Source organism: Castor canadensis, chromosome 5 (genome assembly GCF_047511655.1).
Source record: "Castor canadensis chromosome 5, mCasCan1.hap1v2, whole genome shotgun sequence".
Taxonomy (NCBI): domain Eukaryota; kingdom Metazoa; phylum Chordata; class Mammalia; order Rodentia; family Castoridae; genus Castor; species Castor canadensis.
Window position 1 is genome coordinate 113,522,224 of NC_133390.1, and position 19,291 is coordinate 113,541,514.

At 39.7% G+C, this 19,291-nt stretch overlaps 2 protein-coding genes across 9 annotated transcripts in view; both read left to right on the top strand.

Moving 5' to 3' along the window:
- The window catches only part of Plch1 (phospholipase C eta 1), a 220,706-nt gene extending 211,014 nt beyond the window's left edge, over nt 1–9,692 (top strand). For 3 of the 8 annotated variants that reach the window (XM_074073931.1, XM_074073932.1, XM_074073934.1), the window contains 5 exons: nt 1,339–1,485; nt 1,835–1,914; nt 3,354–3,413; nt 3,841–4,195; nt 6,573–9,692. In XM_074073931.1, coding sequence (XP_073930032.1) covers nt 1,339–1,485; nt 1,835–1,914; nt 3,354–3,413; nt 3,841–4,195; nt 6,573–8,662 — 2,732 coding nt within the window. In that variant the 3' untranslated portion in view covers nt 8,663–9,692. Of the gene's footprint in view, nt 1–1,338; nt 1,486–1,834; nt 1,915–3,353; nt 3,414–3,840; nt 4,196–6,246; nt 6,275–6,572 lie in introns of all 8 variants that reach the window. The other 5 variants (XM_074073937.1, XM_074073938.1, XM_074073933.1 and 2 more) reach the window with 5 other exon arrangements.
- C5H3orf33 (chromosome 5 C3orf33 homolog) overlaps nt 1–19,291 on the top strand; it is a 369,083-nt gene that overhangs the window by 253,846 nt on the left and 95,946 nt on the right. The window lies entirely within an intron of this gene.

A 19,291-nucleotide genomic window follows, 5' to 3' on the forward strand; every position in this document is an offset into this window, starting at 1 on the left:
GTGGGGCAGACTTGGAAATAACAGGCTTGAAGAAGGCAGCCTTCCTGTGTTGTATTTTCCTACCAATGCTCAACAAATTATTCTTTCTTTTCTTGGCTGCAGAAGTAACTGAGAGGACATGACGAAGCCAACAAAGAGATAATTTCTTTTGTTCAGGAGGATCTCAGTATTTTTCAGCCTGTCATTGTTTAATTAGCTTGAGGCTTTTTATGGGTCAATGTGGTTGACAAACATTTAATAAAACTTATTTTCATTTTTTAGAAAGGAGAATCAGAAATTTATAGGGTATATGAATTTTTATAATTCATGTTATAATTTATAATTTTGTAATAATTTTATAAACAATTTTTATAATTGTTTTATCTGCGAGAATTTTACCAAGATATAAATGTATTTTTCCCTTTTAGTATTCGTCTTAGTTCTCCATTTCTGTGACAGAATATCTGAAGCTGGGTACCTAATAAAGAAAAGAGTAGCTTATAGCTTTGGAGGCTGGAAGTCCAAACAGCCTGGCACCAGCTCTGGTGAGGCCCCCCCAGCTGGATGTCACCATGATTGTGCAATTTTTAAAAGTTACATATTTTTGAAGGTTAGTGATATATATTTTTTCTTAATTAGAAAAATAAGAACACTGCCAGTCTTTTTTGGCAGTAGTGGGGATTGAACTCAGGGGCCTTGTGCTTGCAAGGCAAAACTATCACTTGAACCACACCCCAAGTCCTTTGTTTTTAGTTTGTTTTTCACAGAGGTTCTCACACTAATTTTACCCAGGCCAGACTTGAACATACGGTCATCCTGTCTTCCTTCTTAAAAGATCGGTCTAAGAATTAAATAGGATGATACATGTGCAACAGTGTGGAAACCTGCAAAATACCTTACGAAATGGTTGGCGGTTATTACAACAGCAGAAATTTGGTGGGTGAGAAGTACCATTCCATTAGGGGAGTAACATTCTTTATTGCTTTTCCTAAAATGCTCTCTGTCTTTTATTGCAGTTCTGGGAATTGAACTCAGCGCTACTAGCATGCTGTTAGATCATGACTATTGATAAGTTTTGAACTTACTGCAGCATTGTAACTATTAAAGAGCCTCCTCTAGAATCCAGTTGGGCATCAGAGATTAATAGAACTGATGTGATCATTTACAGGCAATTTCCTGGCAGATTATTTTGCAGCAGTGGGGTGAGTTCTGAGGCTTTATTTCAGCACAGCATCCTGAGTGGCTCAGTCGTCTTCCTGAGTGTAATAACCGTCACAGGCGATTTTCATGGTCTGCTTTACGGCTGCAAAGCAGTTAAGCCCTCTGCTTTTCTCATTTTTCTTTTCCTGTTTCTCTGAGGATTTAACCCTGTGTGGGAAGAAACTCTGACTTTTACAGTCCATATGCCTGAAATAGCTTTGGTTCGGTTCCTTGTGTGGGATCATGACCCTATTGGACGAGACTTCGTTGGACAAAGAACTGTAACTTTTAGCAGCTTAGTGCCTGGTAAGCATGCACTGGCCTTTACTCTCCAGACCCATTCTTCACTACTCCCTTTTTTATTTTGTTTTTTAATTTTTTAATTTTGTTTATTTGTCGTGGGTGCTGGGGATTGAGCCCAGGGCCTCGCACATGCTGGCTGTCCCCCTTTTTTTGGAAATGTTAATATGTGTCATATGACATAGGCTTTATCCTATATGCTGTGTAGATTCTGTCATATGATACGTGTGACTGCTGATGTGCTTTATAAGGCGTAAAGAACTCTCATCCATCCAGATACTTAATTCTGGTGCTTCCACAAGAAAGCCAAAGGTGAGTTGAACTAAAAGGAAACAACTTTCTTTGCTTTTGTCAGGCTACCGGCATGTCTATTTGGAAGGACTCACAGAAGCATCCATTTTTGTCCACATAACCATCAATGAGATCTACGGAAAGGTGAGAAGGATGCTAGGTCTTAAAGCCGCGTACGATAGTAACTGCTATTCAACACAGTCCTGACTGGCTAATCGCACGGAAGGAATGTACGTTGTGACAAGCTGTTCTTTAATGGAAATCTGCAGGGAAGCCCATCATGTCCCACCTACCTATGTCCTTTCCTTGCTTTGGGGTGGGTGCTCATTCATTTCTTCCACCCAGGGGTTCTCTCTGGGCTTAATCGAATCAAGAAAAACTATCATACTTTCAAGTGATCACTTATTTGGCTAAAACAATGAAGATACAGTTACACATTGGGTTTTATTGTAATCCTGAAAAAGACCCAGTTGGCTACAGTGGTAACTGTTCTATCTCAGATGTTTGATGAATTACCTATAGAAACAGAGCTGAGATCCCAGCTAGTTCTAGGTGGTAAAGATTTGCTTGGCAATACCGTTAGCTGAAAACCTAAGAATTATGAGGCAATTCAAAACTACCCACAGTGTTTGAGAGAGAGAGAGAGAGAGAACAGAAATGTGTTCTTATTCTCCTGCTACTGCTCTCTTCATTGTGGAACTGACTTGAGGTGTACACACCAACAGGCAGTCTTCTGGTTGTGCCAAGTGATGGATATTTGGCCCCTGTTAGGAATTTTCAGGACCAGATGTGATGTGGAGGGCCTAGCCAGTGTTGCTTCTGACCAGAATGTCTGTAGCCCGTGGCTTCTCTTCCAGAGCAAATGTGCAGGAAGCCTTGGTTTCCTCGTGCAAATGTGAGGTAAACATGCTCACATTTTATGTACGTATAAATACGTAAATGTATGCTACCCTTAGAAAGCTGTCTGGTGTGGAGTAAATACTGGAAGATGTTGGCTGATTATTAATATGACTGTGATTACAGTGCAGTTGGGGATTGGAGTAGGGGTGTATTTATCCTCACATCTGTCCGCAGAAGATAGCTGAGGAGCTTTATTTAAAAAAATGATGAAGTTTAGACCATAGCTTTCTATGCTTAATCCTGAGTTTCTGAGTATGCTGCTTGCTGGCATCTTCCTCCTGGCCTACATAGACACAAATGTAAATGATCTTAAAAATGATTCTTGAATTCTAGAAATCTCAAGGTAAATATGCAATGTCTCTAGTACTTATCATGGTGAAGGAAAATGATAAAATTCAGATTTTGTTGAAAACTTGATCCAGAAATAAATTAAAATGTGAAAAAGAGTTCTGTAGGGCTTTAGTTCTGGCTCTAAATAAATGTCCATGTTTTAGTCATTTATTCTTTCTGAGGTGAGTTCAGCACAGAGGGGTACTATTGAATTGAACAACCAGTGAACATAAGACTAAAAGTCACCACAGCTGGGAGAAAGGGTTTCTAGAAGGCTGTGAGTCTTTCTTTTGTGTTTACTGATACCACCTTCTCAAATGGGTCCAAACTGTGTTTTGTTTTCTCCCTTGCAGTGGAGCCCTTTAATCCTCAACCCCAGTTATACCATATTGCACCTTCTAGGAGCTACCAAGGTAGTTTGTCAGCATGGTGCTCTCTCCTTGCTGGCATCTTCTTTTTACGTGGCTATGGCGGCATGCTTGTCATATCACCCCATCTTCCTGCTTCCCACTTTGAAACACACATCTGTTGCTTAAAGGGAGCTGAAGTTTATGACAGTCTGTTAACTATGGGAACTTTTCCTACCACCCTGTTGTCTCTGGTAGGAAACTTCTGGAAAAGGCTGGACATGAACATGGCTGCCTTCTCACAAATGAGATTGAAAAGAAGTGCATGCCGTTGTGAAAGTAGCTGTGAGCTGCTGTTTTTTTGGTTTAGATCCACTTCAATGGCTGTGAATTTCCATTTTGTACTCATTTTTCATGGAGCTGTCATTTTAAAGGCAAGTTGTTGATATGTTGACACATACTTAATTTGTGGTTGGTCCTTTTGTATCTTCAGAACAGACAGCTCCAAGGTCTGAAGGGACTGTTCAATAAGAATCCCAGGCACAGTTCTTCTGAAAACAATTCCCATTATATTCGGAAACGATCAATTGGAGATAGAATTTTGCGTCGGACGGCCAGTGCTCCAGCAAAAGGCAGAAAGAAGAGCAAAGTGGGCTTCCAAGAAATGGTGGAGATAAAGGATTCTGTGTCTGAGGCCTCAAGAGATCAAGATGGCGTCTTGAGGAGGACCACACGGAGTTTGCAAGTACGCCCTGTCTCTATGCCCGTGGACAAAAGCCTGCTGGGGGCTTTGTCACTGCCTGTATCTGAAACAGCAAAAGACATTGAAGGAAGAGAGAGCCCTCTGGGTAAGATGCTTAATGCTTTCCTGAGCTGCACTTCGGTCCCTTGTTTCCATTATCACGTAGTTAGCATTCTACAATCAAAGTGAAGTATGCTGAAAAATAAATAATTTTTCTGTTATCTTCTAGACCAGACTTCAAACTTTAGGTAGGAGAGGAATACAGGAGCTATTTCCTCCTCACCCAGAGCCTTGAAATAATATTTTCGTCTGGTACTGACAGGGAGGGGTGGGGAGCCTGGAGCACACAGGTTGGGAGGCAGGTTAGAGGGAGGTAATACCTGCAGAGCATAAGTACAAATACTGATTTTCCAAGTAGTACCATATTCACGGGTTGTTCTGAGTTTTCTGAAGTTGAATGTGGCTATATTTCCCACCCCCTCCCCAACACCATAAAACACATTTCCATGGCTGGAATTTTTTTTTTTTTTAGTGGTTTTAGGGTTTGAACTCAGAGTTTTACACTTGCTAGGCAAGTCCTGTACCACCTGAATTAAACTTCAAGCCCAATAGTTGGGAATGCTTATGGGGAAAGAAAACAAGCAAGCCACCTCCTTCATTTGAAAAATCCTTGCTTCCTCACGACATGGTCGAGGCCATGTTTTCCTATGATCTCACTTCGCTGGTCTGTGGTTCTGCCTGGTTGCACACAGAACCTTGCTGGTTCTGTAAGCACAGGGATCAGGCCTTCATTTAGAATGTGTCACAGATTCCGTGGTGACATTTTTGCAAGGTGACATGGAGCTCTTGATGTGTGTCTGTGACTGCCCGTCCTATTCTAGGTAATTTAAGTCCCAAAATTATATCCATTTGAAGTCTAGAGCAAATATGTTTTAATTAAGTCAGAATCACCTCAAACGAGTAGAATACTATCCCTAATTCCTTTAGCGAAATTATTATTTGATCAAAGAAGTTTTAAATTTTGCTGAGAGCAATGTCAGCGAAGAGAAGAAACATACTTTAAGGTTTAGTCTTAAAACCTATCTTTTGGGAAATAAAGCTATATTCAAAAGAAATTGGTAATAATCCTGAAGATGTGAATAACATTAAAGTGAGTTAGAATTATATATATAAAACTTATGGCAAATATGGAGCAATAATTAATCACAAAAGATTCACGTTATGTCGCAGAAAAAAAGTGAGTGGAGAGAAAGCAGAATACAAAATTTTAAGCCTTATTCTGTCCTTCTGTGAAAATGGGTTTCTCTGAATGGTGATATAGGATATTTAATTGTTCTCTTTATAATTTGGGGGGCTTAAAATTTTTTTATGATGAAAAACTTTTTCAGTTGGGAAAATAGTAAGTGAAATAAATTCTTCTTTTTTGCATATGATGACTCTGAAAGCATTAGAAGACTGTTCAAATAATCTGATCAAGAATAATTGAAAGCCAGGCACATTAGCTCATGCCTGTAATCCCAGCTACTTGTGAGGTGGAGGTAGGAGGATCATGTTCTGAGGCTAGCCTTGGGCAAAAAGCATGAGACCCTATATGAAAAAATAACTAAAGGAAAAAGGGCTACAGGTTTGGCTCAAACTGTAGAGCAACTGCCTAGCAATCACAAATTCCTGAGTTCAAACTCCAGTACTACCACTGAAAGAACGAAAAAATAATTGAATACTTGATATTGTCTTCGCACATATCAACCATGATGTGCTCTCCCAAATTACTATGAATTGTGTGCTGTTATTGTTTTCCTTATTGTGCCTTTCATCTCATCCTCACTTCTGGGAGTGAATGCATATGAAATTTGTATAATAAATATGAGTAAAGAAATTAGCAGTGACATAGAATTGATCACCAATTTTATATCTTTACATTTTTTAAGTTGACAGATACTGATATTTTAATGCACCTTCTAATTGTTTAGAAGTTAATTGGTTAAATTTAATTTCTTTTGCCAAAATGTCTTTTAAAATGATATTATTTGTGATTTTTTTTTTTTTTACTAATACCTGTATAACTTTGAAAGCTTATAGTATCTTGTTTGTAGGTACCACAATGCTTTGTTTAACAGAGCTGTCTTGTTCTGTTTTTATTGCCATGCTTCTGTGTAGTTCAAATCTGAATAGGAAACAACCTAAGGTAATCCTCACTGTAAAACTACGGGAACTCATTGACATTTTTTGGACAATGAATATTACATCCTTAGCTGATGTAATAGACTTTCAAAGGAAAACTTCAGTGAAATTCTTATAAATATATTTTACCATTTATCCATCATATAGACACTTTGTTGCAAAACTGTGCAATCCATAATTATATTCTGTCACAGTGTAACAGATTTACATTCTCCATTTGTCTGTCTCAAGACAAACATGAGTGTTTGCAGGTCCTATACAAAATGAGGTATGTCAGCTAAAATGTTGTTTGTTTCATTTAGCAGAAGAGAAGGAACACAGAAGAACAGTGAAGCCAAGTATAAATGATCCACAGTTTCCACATTTCAACATAAAGTTGTCCTCATCCTCCAGTGCTCTTCTCCAGAAAGATGGCAGCCAAGTGGACACCACTGTTTCTACTGCCAATGTGTCAATCACAGGAGGACAGACCGGAGTGCCAGGTCCTAAGGGCGGAAGAACCAAATCAAATTTAACAGCTGATTGCCAGGAAAACCACTGTCCCAACAAATCCCTCTCTCCAAGGCAGCATTTGGCTTTTGATCCTGCAGTTAACCGAACACAAGTTCTCTATGGAGTGAAAACCAAGGAAAAGGGGAAAGCTGAGGGCTTTGTGGAAGGGAAAAGCACACTGTCGGAAAGCATCCTTTCTCAAAGTACTCTGGAAATCAAAAACCTGGAATGCAGCAGGGCCAGGGATGGCGCTCCAACATCCTTTTCTCTGTCAGATGTTTCTACACTCTGTTCTGATATACCTGACCTCCATTCAACTGCCATTCTGCAGGACACTGAAATTTCCCGTCTTATTGACAATGTCACTTTCACAAATGAGAATGAGCCAGGCAGTTCCATCTCTGCACTGATTGGCCAGTTTGACGAGACTAACCCTCAGGCAAACCTCACAGTGGTTTCTCATTCTCAGAGCACCAGTACAATGTCAGGTCATCTTCCCTTGCCCACCACGGGCTTAAACTCATCCTTTAAGCTTGGTTTTTCCAAGGGAAAAGCCAAGTCATCCTTCCTGTGCTCATCTCCTGAGCTGATCTCACGCCCAAGTCCTGAGACCACCAAACTTGCAACATACACAATAGTTTGTGAAACAACGAGCACGCCCATCTCAAAAACCAAACCAGAGGATGAACTTCCTGGTAAGACCAAAACAAGGGCCATGGAAGGCCAACAGCCTGGGTCCCCTAATGCTTCTCATGGCTGGCTTGCCAGAAGTCCCACCAGTAGAGAGGACCTAGGAATACTAAGGGGTGGCAGTCCTGCTGTGTCCACTGACTTGACACTGGATTACATAGTAGCTGATCCCACTCTCTATGTGAATTCTGGAGAGAGCAGCCTTGTGGACATTGACGGAGAGTCAGAAACTCTGTCTCTAAGCAACTATGAATATAGGAGAGAGGGCACAACTCAACTTGCTTCTCCTTTAAAACTGAAGTGCAGCCAGGAGATGGTGGAACACTTTCAAAGAGGCTTGAAAAACGGTTACTGTAAAGAGACTCTCCACCCTTCCATCCCTGAAGTATTCAACAATATTCATGGTGTCAAAAATCAAAGTATTTCCTGTCTAACCTATCAGGGTGCTGGCTTTGTGCATAACCGTTTTTCAAATTCAGATGCAAAAATGAACCAAATCTGTGAATCCCAACAGCCTAGTGCTCAAGATATGCATGTTTCTATGGCCAAGCAGTCAACACATGCTCCTCTGCCTGCTTTGAAACTGCCTAGTCCATGCAAATCCAAAAGTCTGGGGGATTTAACCTCCGAGGATATTGCCTGCAATTTTGAAAGCAAGTACCAATGTATTAGTAAAAGTTTTGTGGCAACTGGTGTTCGAGACAAGAAGGGTGTGACTATGAAGACAAAGTCATTAGAGCCTTTAGATGCGCTAACTGAGCAGCTTCGGAAGCTGGTGTCCTTAGACCAAGAAGACAACTGCCAGGTGCTGTGTTCAAAGCAGGATGCTAGTCAGTTTCCCCGGGCACTGGTCAGAAAGCTGTCATCTAGAAGTCAGAGCAGAGTGCGCAATATTGCCAGTCGTGCAAAGGAGAAGCAGGAAGCCAGCAAGCAAAAAGTTGTGAATGCCAGCAGCGGGGGAGCAGTGGTTCTAAGAAACAAAGCCTCAGCACCTGGCTTGACTGTGAACCGCCACTCTACTGGCTCATACATTGCGGGCTATCTGAGGAACACCAAAGGGGGCAGCATGGAGGGGCGCGGCATTCCCGAGGGGGCGTGCACGGCCCTTCGCTATGGCTATGTCGACCAGTTTTGTTCAGATAGTTCAGTTTTGCAGACTGAATCAAGCAATGATGATAAACCAGAAATTTATTTTCTTTTGAGACTGTGAATTATACAAAGCTGAAGTTTCCTTGTTTACAAGTTACTCTGTAGAATGTTTTCAGTTGTCAGGAAATATCCTTGACTTTGAACTGATTTTCAAATGTATTTTTAGACTTGTATTTTGGTCTCCCTTGGACTGCCTGTGTTCTCTCTGCACACGCATTTGTATGTGGAATCTGTGATATTTCCCACACACCTATGATCTTTCTCCCCTGAGCTATTGTAAACTGTATCAGTATGAAACTTGTGCATGACCTAGACGTGAAACGTCTCAGCAGCTTGGGTTACAATGTACTTATGTTTCACAAAGATGCTCTTTACTGTGTCCTCAGATCATGGTCACAAATGCTGTCATTTTTACTCTCTAATTGTTAACAGACTTTACAAATGACAAAGGGATAAATCCTGTATTTGAAGCTGTTGTCAGTTTTCCTTCTAAATTGAGAAACCCGGATGCATTTTTATAATTCAGTAAAAAGAAGTTTAAAACAGTTACCTTTTAAGATTTCCTTACCCCACCCAGAATGAGATGCATAGCTATTCCCCAAGCCCCATCCCCTTTTAGAATAGGCTGTGAGAAAGAAAGCAAACTCGTGTATATAAGGATAAAATTGTTTGTTTTACATAAATTTTGTTACATATTTTTGCTAATGGCTTTGTATGTAACAAGAGCCCAGTTCTGAGATATTTGTCATATTTTTGAATTTTCTGATAAGTTACAGATTACAAATAATGGCTTTCCAAGCAAGAGGCTCCCATAAGAGTAAAAACAATAGTAGCACAAGTGGAAAACTTTCCCAAAGCAGCTAAGAAAAAAAATATTTTCTCATAATCAAATCCAAGCAAATCGATAATTTGAAGAAAACTTTTCCCTTCAGGAAACCAAGCATTATATTTTAGTAGCAACATGCATTATTTTCACTGTGAATCCATTTTTTATTGCATGTTCAGATGTCCCTCTTTACTTTTTTGTAACATTAACTGCAATGGTGTTCTTCCTGGAATTCATGAAAACGTAATTAAAGCAGATTTTTGAACATGTGGTGACTTTCTTAAACAATTGAGTTTCATACAGTGACTGTTGAGGAAGGGACTTGGAGCATTTGGACACATTTTCCTGTCTGTGTTTGCAGCAGAATGGAAAACTTCCAACGCACAAGATAGTTTTTAAGCAGCAATCTGAGTGTTTTCATTATGTTTTAAATGGTGAATTTCTAAGGTAACTTGAAAAAACATCAAATGGAAACCAGGAGGGTGGGACACAGATGTAATCCTCATGCTTAAGTTAGCCCAGGCAGCTGGATCTCAAGTTTAAGGTAAGTCTGGGCTATATAGCAAGACCCTGTCTCAACAAAAAAATCAAATGGAATGAGTTTCTTTGCATTTTGTATTGATATTGCAGGCTTAAAAATAATCCTTGTTAAGGGAAGAAGCCCAAATGGTCAAAAAACACATGAAGAAATACTCAGTGTACCTGGCCAGAAAGGAAATGCAAATCAAAACCATGTTAAGATTCCACTTCACTCCTCTTAGAATGGCTACCATCAAGAGCACAAACAACAACAAATGATGCCAGGGATATGGGAGAAAAGGAATCCTCATACACTGCTGGTGGGAATGTAAATTAGTACAACCACTGTGGAAAACAGTATGGAGGCTCCTCAAAAAACTAGAAATAGACCTGCCATACCATCTAGCAGTACCACTCCTTGGTATATACCTGAAGGAATGTGAGTCAGGTTACAACAAAGGCATACACACCCATGTTTATTGCAGCACTATTCGCAATAGCCAAGCTATGGAAACAGCCAAGATGCCCCACTACTGATGAACTGATTAAGAAAATGTGGTATTTATATACAACATAATTTTATTCGGCTATAAAGAAGAATGAAATTTTATCGTTTGCAGGTAAATGGATGGAACTGGAGAACATCATCTTAAGTGAAGTTAGATAGATACATAAGGCCAAAGGCTGCATGTTTTCTTTCATATGTGTATATAGACCTAGTACAAATCCAAGCAGTATTATGAAAAACAGGTCACACTAAGGGATGGTAAAAGAAGGAAGTTAAGGAGGTGAATATGATTGGTATACTTTCCATACAAGAATAAATATAGAATTTTTAAACCTGTTGAAATCACTAAGAAGGGGACTAAAGTAGAAAAGAGAAAAATAGAGGGGATGAACCATGAACCAATTCGAGTTACTATATCTATATCTATATATATATGAAAATGTCACAGTGAAACTATATATAGAAAATGTATAGCTATTATACAAGTGAAAATGTCTTTTTTAAAAACAGAGATCAGGAAGGTAAAACAGGTCCTGTCTGGAGGTTGGCACCAGTAGGAGGGAGGAGGGTATAAGGAAAGCGTATAGGAGGATGAATATAGTGGAAATACTATGTACTCACGTATGAAAATGGAAAAATGAGACCTGTTGAAACTATTCCAGGAATGGGGGGAGGGAGGATAAAGGAGAATGGTGGAGGGGTGAATTCAACTGTGATATATTGTAAGAACTTTTGTAAATGTCATTATGTATCCCAGTACAACAATAATAATCCTTGCTAGCTGGGCATAGTGGCACATGCCTGCCTGTAATCCCAACTACTCAGGAGGTGGAAGCAGGAGGATCATGAGTTTGAAGACAGCCCAAGCAAATTTAGTGAAATCCTGTATCAATAATCACAATACAAAAAAAAAAAACAAAAAACAGCTGGGTGTGTGGCTTAAGTGGTAGAGCACTATACTAGCAAGCTTGAGGCCCTGGGTTCAATCTCTAATACTGCAAATAAAAAAAAAAATTGTCCTTGGAACTGGCCTGGTGGTTGTAGTGAGTAGGTAGGGGAGCCATGTGGAGAAGGCAGGTGAGATGCTGTGCTTGGCAAATGAGTGTCTGCAGCTGTGTGATGTGGGGGAGAGTGGGGAAAGGAGCAATCAGTCACTGCTCCCTTGGGGGTTGTCTTCTTTTTCCAGGCCATGGAGAGCTGGATGGAGACAGGAATGTCATGGTAAAAGACAGATAATGATCCATTTCTATGCCATAGTCAACCCAGGATCTCTGTCCTCTTTGATTCAGAGCAAGGATACTTTAAAAACAAACCACAACTTGAAGGATCTTTATCTTAGCAGAGACTGACATAATATCACGTTGTTGGAATTAAAATGCTAATAAGTAGACATGAGTGGCTTTTTTCCCTCTTTTTTGTGGGGGCTTGAACTCAGGGCCTCACACTTGCTAGGCAGGTGCTTTACAACTTGAGCCACTTCACCAGCCCTTTTTTGTGTGGAGTGTTTTTGAGATAGGGTTTCATGAACTTTTTGTCCATGCTGGCTTTGAACTGAGATCCTCCTGATCACTGTCTCTTGAGTAACTAGGATTACAGGTGTGAACTACTAGTGCCCAGCCTATGAGCTGCTTTTTATGACTTGATGGAATTTCTGTTTTGAAAAAAGGAAAAGAGAAAAGAAAATAAATCCAGTTTCCACTGTTATGTCAACCCTGCCTCAAAGAGATCTAATCATATCATAAATGGTTAGGCCAAGTGATGGCTTGACAGACCAGTCCATGGGTGTCCATGGGTGTCGGTCACCCATACACACTATATTGTACTGATAGGGCAAAGGAAAATAAGCAATTTCATGATAATCATTTGGGAATTGCCTTTTAGCAAAAAGCTACAAAACTTAAATTCTAATAAAAGCATGTGGTGCTCAAATTGGACTTAGGATTTCCCTTGTTTGGAGGATGGATAGGGATGCACTCATTCTCAAGGAATTCACACAGGTGAATTCAATGAAGACATCAACATACTTTCTCCAGCTTTTATTTTGAGAGGTAGAGAGTTCAGAGATCTACTAGTGTCTGAGAGTCTGACGGGCAACCCTGTGGAGTTCCAAAGTTTTCTCAGTTGACTGCTTCCTTTAGAGGTCACATGCTCCATGGCTAGGCAATGACAGGTGGCAGGAAGAGATGCCTGCATCAGTAGCAATATCCACAGAGGACAGAAGCATGCTATGGTGACTAGTCTCCATGTCAACTTGATTGCAGTGAGAAACACAGATTAGTAAAGCCCACCTCTTGTTGTGTCTGTGAGGGCATTTCTAGAGACCATTAGATCTTGAGTGGATTATTCTGTTGATAGGTTTATAATACAATAGCATTCTTGGGAAGAGGCAGGGCCTAGTAGGAAGTAGGTCACTGCGGATGTGTCCTTGGGACTATACCTTGCCCTGGCCCATTCCTGTATTCCCTTTCTCTGTCTCCTGTCCACCATGAGGTGAACAGCCTCTTCTATGTGCTCCCAACCGCCATGATTCTGTCTCACCTCAGGCCCAGAATCAAGGGAGTCAATGACTATGAACTGAAATCTCTGAAACATTAATCAAAATAAATTCTCCTTCTTTTAAGTTGTTCTCTAGGTATTTAGTCACAGTGATGATACAACTGACTAAAACACACAAAGTTTTTTAATAGAAATCTGATCAAGCCACTTTTCCCACTTTATTTACAGAATAAAGTTGCATAACCTTGCATACAGGGTCTTTGACTCAGTGCTCTTTTCTGTTTCTGCAGCCTGGTCTCTCCCACCTTGGGCAGCCCCTTCCTCATTGCCCACTACATTAGAGAATCTCTCTCTCTCTCTCTCTCTCTCTCTCTCTCTCTCTCTCTCTCTCCCTGATCATCAGATCTTCCCCAATTTTACCCAACTCATTAAGAATTACCCAATCCTATTCAGGGGCTTCCAGGGCACCTGTGAAATCTCAGATCCCACTCCATATATCAATCTGTTCACATGCCTGCCTCTTCCACTCAACTTAGAGCCGACTCAGGACACTGACTGTACCTTGTGCCTTTCTCCTATCTTAGGATCTGGTACATATGTGCATTCAGTAAGTTGATGAATAAGCAAATTTAGGGGAAATGTGAGAGAAAACAGCATGTCTAATCAGTATGCTGTATCCCTGGAAGGAGGAAGAAACCAAGGATCTTGTTCCAAATAGTTTTGTATGGTAGTGACTGAATTTATCTTTTCATATTTCCCTCTAGCTTTCTTATTTCCTGGTTTCCATCCAGCCCATCCTTTAACTTAATGACTACTTAGTCATTTACCATGAGTAACAGTAGCTAATATTTATATAGCTTTCTGCAGTGTAGACTTTTATACATAGCTTGTCTCATTTAATCTTCATTACAATCTTAAGAGATGATATTATCCCCATCTTATAGGCTCAGGAAATAAGTCCAATGAGCCTGTGATTTCTTTGAGGTCATGCTGGGCTAGGAAATAGCTGAATGAGATTTTTCTACCTCCTACATTTGTCTCCTTTCCACTACATCCCACTGCCTTTTTTGAAGATTGATAAATGCTTAGTTAGCATACACTCAGCCAGGTACTCATGTGGGTGTTAGAATTTTTGACAATGAAGACTTATCTTTATGGAATCACCAATATATTAATTTTATTCCAAATGTCCAAGTAATTAGAAGCTAGCACATATAGAAGTTGAAAATACAGAGAAAGAAAGAGGTATGTTATATATATGATGGCCATGAAACAATTTTTTTTTACTAAAATAGCTAGTATTGTAATCTAGGACCATTGAGAAGTACCTACAGCACAATTTATCATGCTGACATATTATTTGAGGTTAGGGTAAAAGGGAATTACATTTGATCATTAACTCTGCCTTGGAGTTCACAGGAAAAAGAAAATACAGGAGGATGGAATACTGAGATGATCATAACTTTGCAACAAAGCCAGCTGAAGAAGCCTGATGACTCAATGAGAGCAGTCCTTCTAGGGAAGGAACCATAGGAAATACATCTCCTAGTAGCCTTCCCATCTTTTTCTTTAATGTAAAATTAGGTTCTGTGTTTCCAGATTGTGCTGTACAGTCCCTTCAGGCCACCACTGGGAGATGGAACCCCCGGCCATGGTGCACTAGTGCCTACCTCAGTTGCTGCTGCATATGGGGACTCAGTGTATAATGGCAGTGGCAATGGTAGCAGGGGCTGGGATTTAACAGCTGTGAGAACTGTTGAACAGTTAAACGCAATACAAACACTTAACTTTGAGCAGGATTAGAGGAACTGTGTACATAACTTGGGTACCAGGTATTATATCTCTCGCATCAGCTCCATTTTCTTGCATCTTCTTACCTCTCAGATCTTGTATGAGAAGAAGATAGCTTCACTAATTCCTTAAAAATGAAGGTCTATGACCAGTCCTTCCAGGTAGTGGCTGGTTTCATCCTTTAAGGAAGATTGGTACACCAAGCTGTCGCTCCTACTGCAGCTGGTCCAGAGTCACAGCTGATGTTAGTCATCTCCCTCCTCTGTCACCCAGACTAGTGTCCCATACCTTCACTCAACATTGCAGCTGCTCTAGGTTGCTTGCCTGGTGGCTTGACATAGTCCCTCATCCCTGATGGAGATCAACCTTGCTGCAGTTGATGTTAAGCCTTGTCTATCCTCATTTAGCATCATGCCTTCACCACTCAATTTCCTGTAGTCTGTGTCTAAGTCTCCATCAAAGCCAGGAAAAAAAAAAAAGATAGCCTGTAGGTTTAAAAACAAAATTGGTGAGAGCCTGCTTCTTCATAAAGTATATTCTGTGTGCCTAATAAGGAAACAAAGTTTTTTCAGAAGAAATGTCTTTCTCTCCCTAGTTCACTCAGGTTTTGTTTTTTTTTTTGAGACAGGGACTCACTATCGAGCCTAGGCTTACCTTGAACTCACAATCCTGCTTCAGACTCTGGTTTACAGGTATGAACAACTATTCTGAGCTTCACTCAGTTTTAATTCATTACCTCTCTGGCTTCTGTAGACTTTCTAGTTAACCCTACTCTAAATTCATTTGAAAATTCTGTTCCCAGAACAAATATTTCTCAAATGTTTTCATCATGTTCTTTTTTCTGGGCAGTTAACCTCAGTGAGTCCTGAATTCTCATGTCCTTATTTTCCAAACACAGAATATATGAACTAAGGATTTAAAACTCACACTTAGGAGTGCTGGCATCACTCATCCACTGACCCTTTTCCCAACTGCTGACTTGGAGCCAATGCAAGTTCACATCAAATGGTACCTGGAAGACCATTGTTCTAAACATTTCACATACAGAAGACCATCCCGGGAATGGGAAGTGTCTGTCTGGCAGGCATAGTTCACTCATGTCTGTAAGAGCCCTTGCTTCTGGGGGAGCTGCAGCCAGCCTCAGTGGCAGATGAGGCCATGGGCTCTACATCCTTCTCTGCACCTCTCTCTACAGCCAACTCCTCCCAAGAGACTCACCTTGCCTCCTCTATCACTTCCTGGTGGCAAGAGCCTCCAATTATTGGGCACCACCTTTATGAAGACATAATGGATTAGAAATAATAAATTAAGAGCTTCATCTCCCAAGAGGATGGGGAGCTCCTTGGTTTGTTTAGTCATCTTTCTTTGCACATTCAAAACAGTGTAGCCTTTGGTTAAAAGCTTTACCTCTAGGTCAGAGGCACGTACTGTCTGTAAAATGGAATAGCATGACCTCTTCATATGTTGTGAGGGTTATATGAATTAACACCCGAAGTTCTTAATAGAAGGCTCAAAATTTTGCAACTATACATAGTCATTAGGCCTGATATTTTATGGCATACTATTGTGACTTCTTTCCTTTCAGTTGTGGTATAACTACTGGGCTGATCAGTTTCTTTCTTTCTTTCCTTTTTTTAAGACACAGAGTCTTTCTTGCTGTGTTGCCCAGACTAGCTCTGAACTCTTGAGCCCAAATGATCCTCCAGCCTCAGTCTCCTGAGTACCTGGAACTACATGCATGTGCCCAGATTCTTTATCTTGGAGTATAATTTCACTTCTGACTTATGTACAATTCCCTTTATGTCCCTTTTCCTCCTTGTAGGAATAGAAAAAATTCCTATTTATAAATTATAGGCAGATGCATACTTATCAGAAGAAACAGAATTTCTAGAGTCATCCATAGTTTATTACTGGAAATTACCAAAGGAAGGAAATCACTCACATGTCAAAACCCTTCACTTTTTTCCAGCTACATTTTTCTTAAAACTTCCAGTTCTTTACTCTGAATTCCTTTGACATTTATGCATTGAATAAGAGGTTCTTTCACATTGTTCTTCATGCTGTCTTGTGATTTTTTTTGCATTGAATTCTTATTTCCATTTTGTTTTCACAGTGAGACCACAGCTTGCTCTGAATACAGTCTGAATTTAGGCCTAATCAATATTCTGAATATTTTTCATATTTACTCTCTCCATGTATCCTCCACCTCCAGTTGCTATTTCAGGACAAGTTTTTGTAATTTACTTTATTTGTTATTTTTTGAAACAAGATCTGTCTATATTGCTTGTGTTGCCCAGTCTAGCCTCAAACTCACAATTCTCCTGCCTTGGCCTCCTGAGTAGCTGGGACTACAGGCAGAGACCACTGTGCCTGGTCTGTGAAATTTACTTTAAATAATGGTTTGAACTTATTTTTTAATTTTGAACTTTTTGTTTTGAAATAAAGGCTTATAAAAATGGGTACAAAATTAGAACAAAGAATTCCTTCACCTGACCTCTCCAAATATTAATATTTTATATAACCATACCACAAAGACCAGAAACAGGAAGTTAGCATTGATACAGTAATATTAACTAATTTACAGATTTTAACTCATCTGGATTTTATCAATTGTTCCACTAATGCCCCTTTTCTGGACCAAATGTCAACCAGGATTTCACATTGCCTATCTATCTATCTTCTTGACATATCTGACTGCATAAATCCTTTTGCCTTCATTTGTCATTTATTTGACAATTCTGGAGAGTATTGTTCACTTATTAGTTTCTTTTAATCAAATTTCTGTTATGACTCGTAGCTCCAAATCCCATATACTTATGAATGCCACATTCACTGTGGCTCAGGTGGGCTCTTCCATTAGCCAAGAAGACTTAGTCAGAATTTGCTTTATTCAGGACTTCCCATATTCCCCCATTTCAATTTATAGAATCCAGTTACTTCCCAAACCATGCCCTCACAGTAGATACACTGTGAAACTGGAATTCAACTTGCAGTGTAACTCAGCTCATCACAGGATGAGAGATTCTGCACTTAATTTTTTATAATCTCAGTCCTGAAAATAAGGATTTCCTTCAAGGCACACATAGAAGTCTTTGTAAGGTTACCTATGCAGCACTTGTATTGGGAGTTTGAATCAGTGAGCTCATTTTTTTTTTCAGAACTTGCTTAGTGACATTAGAAACTACCAACCAACTTCATATTTACAAAAATGTTCAGAAGTATCATACATGTAGTCACCAAGCTTCTTGCTTCTTATATTGCTTGATTAGGATTATCCAATGCAGATATTTGGGTATTTTGATGGCTAGGTCATGCCATAGATTATCAGTGGTCTCTTTACTACTGGAATTAAGATTTATTGGTGTCTTGAAATACAACCAGATCACAGAGTCAATTCCAGAAATCCCACAACCAATAATTCTTGATACATTAATTATTAGTCATGGTTCTTCAGAGACCCAGGGCTGTTAGGAAAGATAGCTAGATATAGATAGATAGATAGATAGGTAGGTAGATAGGTAGATGATATATAAACAAATAGGCAGATAGATAGATAATTAGGAGTTGAAATACAATTATGGAGGCTTAGAAATTCAGACACAAAAGAGCTGAAGGTAATAATTCCAGTTTGAGTCTGAAGGCCTGAGAACCAGGAGAGTCAATGGGATAAGTTGTAGTCTGAGCCTGAGCCCAAAGACAAGAGAAGGCCATGTCACAGTTTACAGACAGATAGAAAGAAGGAATTCTCTCTTTGTCTTTTATTCTAGTCAGGCCTTCAGCAAACTGGAAGAGCCACCCACACTGGAAAGGGCTAGCTACTCATTCAGACTACTAATTCAAATGCTAACCTTATCCAGAAATATGCAAAAAGAGACTCTCATAATAATGTAACCAAATACTTGGGCGCCTATGGTAAAGTCAAGCTGACTGTGTTCCGCACATCAAATCAGAAGTCATACACCATTTCGTGTGCCAGTGACATTAGCTCAGATGAAGTCCCTGGACAAAGAAGAGTCTCCCAAGTTTCTCAACTGTAACATTAATACTTCCCTCTTTGGATTTGATAGATATCATATGCTAAGATAATTGAGACTATATAAATACCCTATTTCTCATCACACACCTACTAATTTTAGCATCCGTTAATGATTCCTGACTGAGTTTGTTATTACTGTAATGTTACCAAATGATGATTTAATAGTGCCAACACATCCTAGCTACTTAGGGGACAGAGATCAGGAGGATCACGGTTCAAAAGGAGCACAGGCAAATAATTTGTGAAACTCTATCTCAAAAAATAATCAATACACAAGAAAAGGGCTGGTGGAACTTGCCTGGCAAGCGTGAGGTCCTGAGTTCAAACTTCAATATCACTCAAAAAAAAGTTCCACCATTATATCTATATTTAGTGTTTGACACTCCATTCTCTTATTTATTTATTTATATATTTTTGAGACAGGTTTTTGCTATGTAGCCCAAGCTGGTCTCAAACTCATATTCCTCCCTAGCCTCCTGAACACTGGGATTACAGGTATCTCTTATTTATTAAT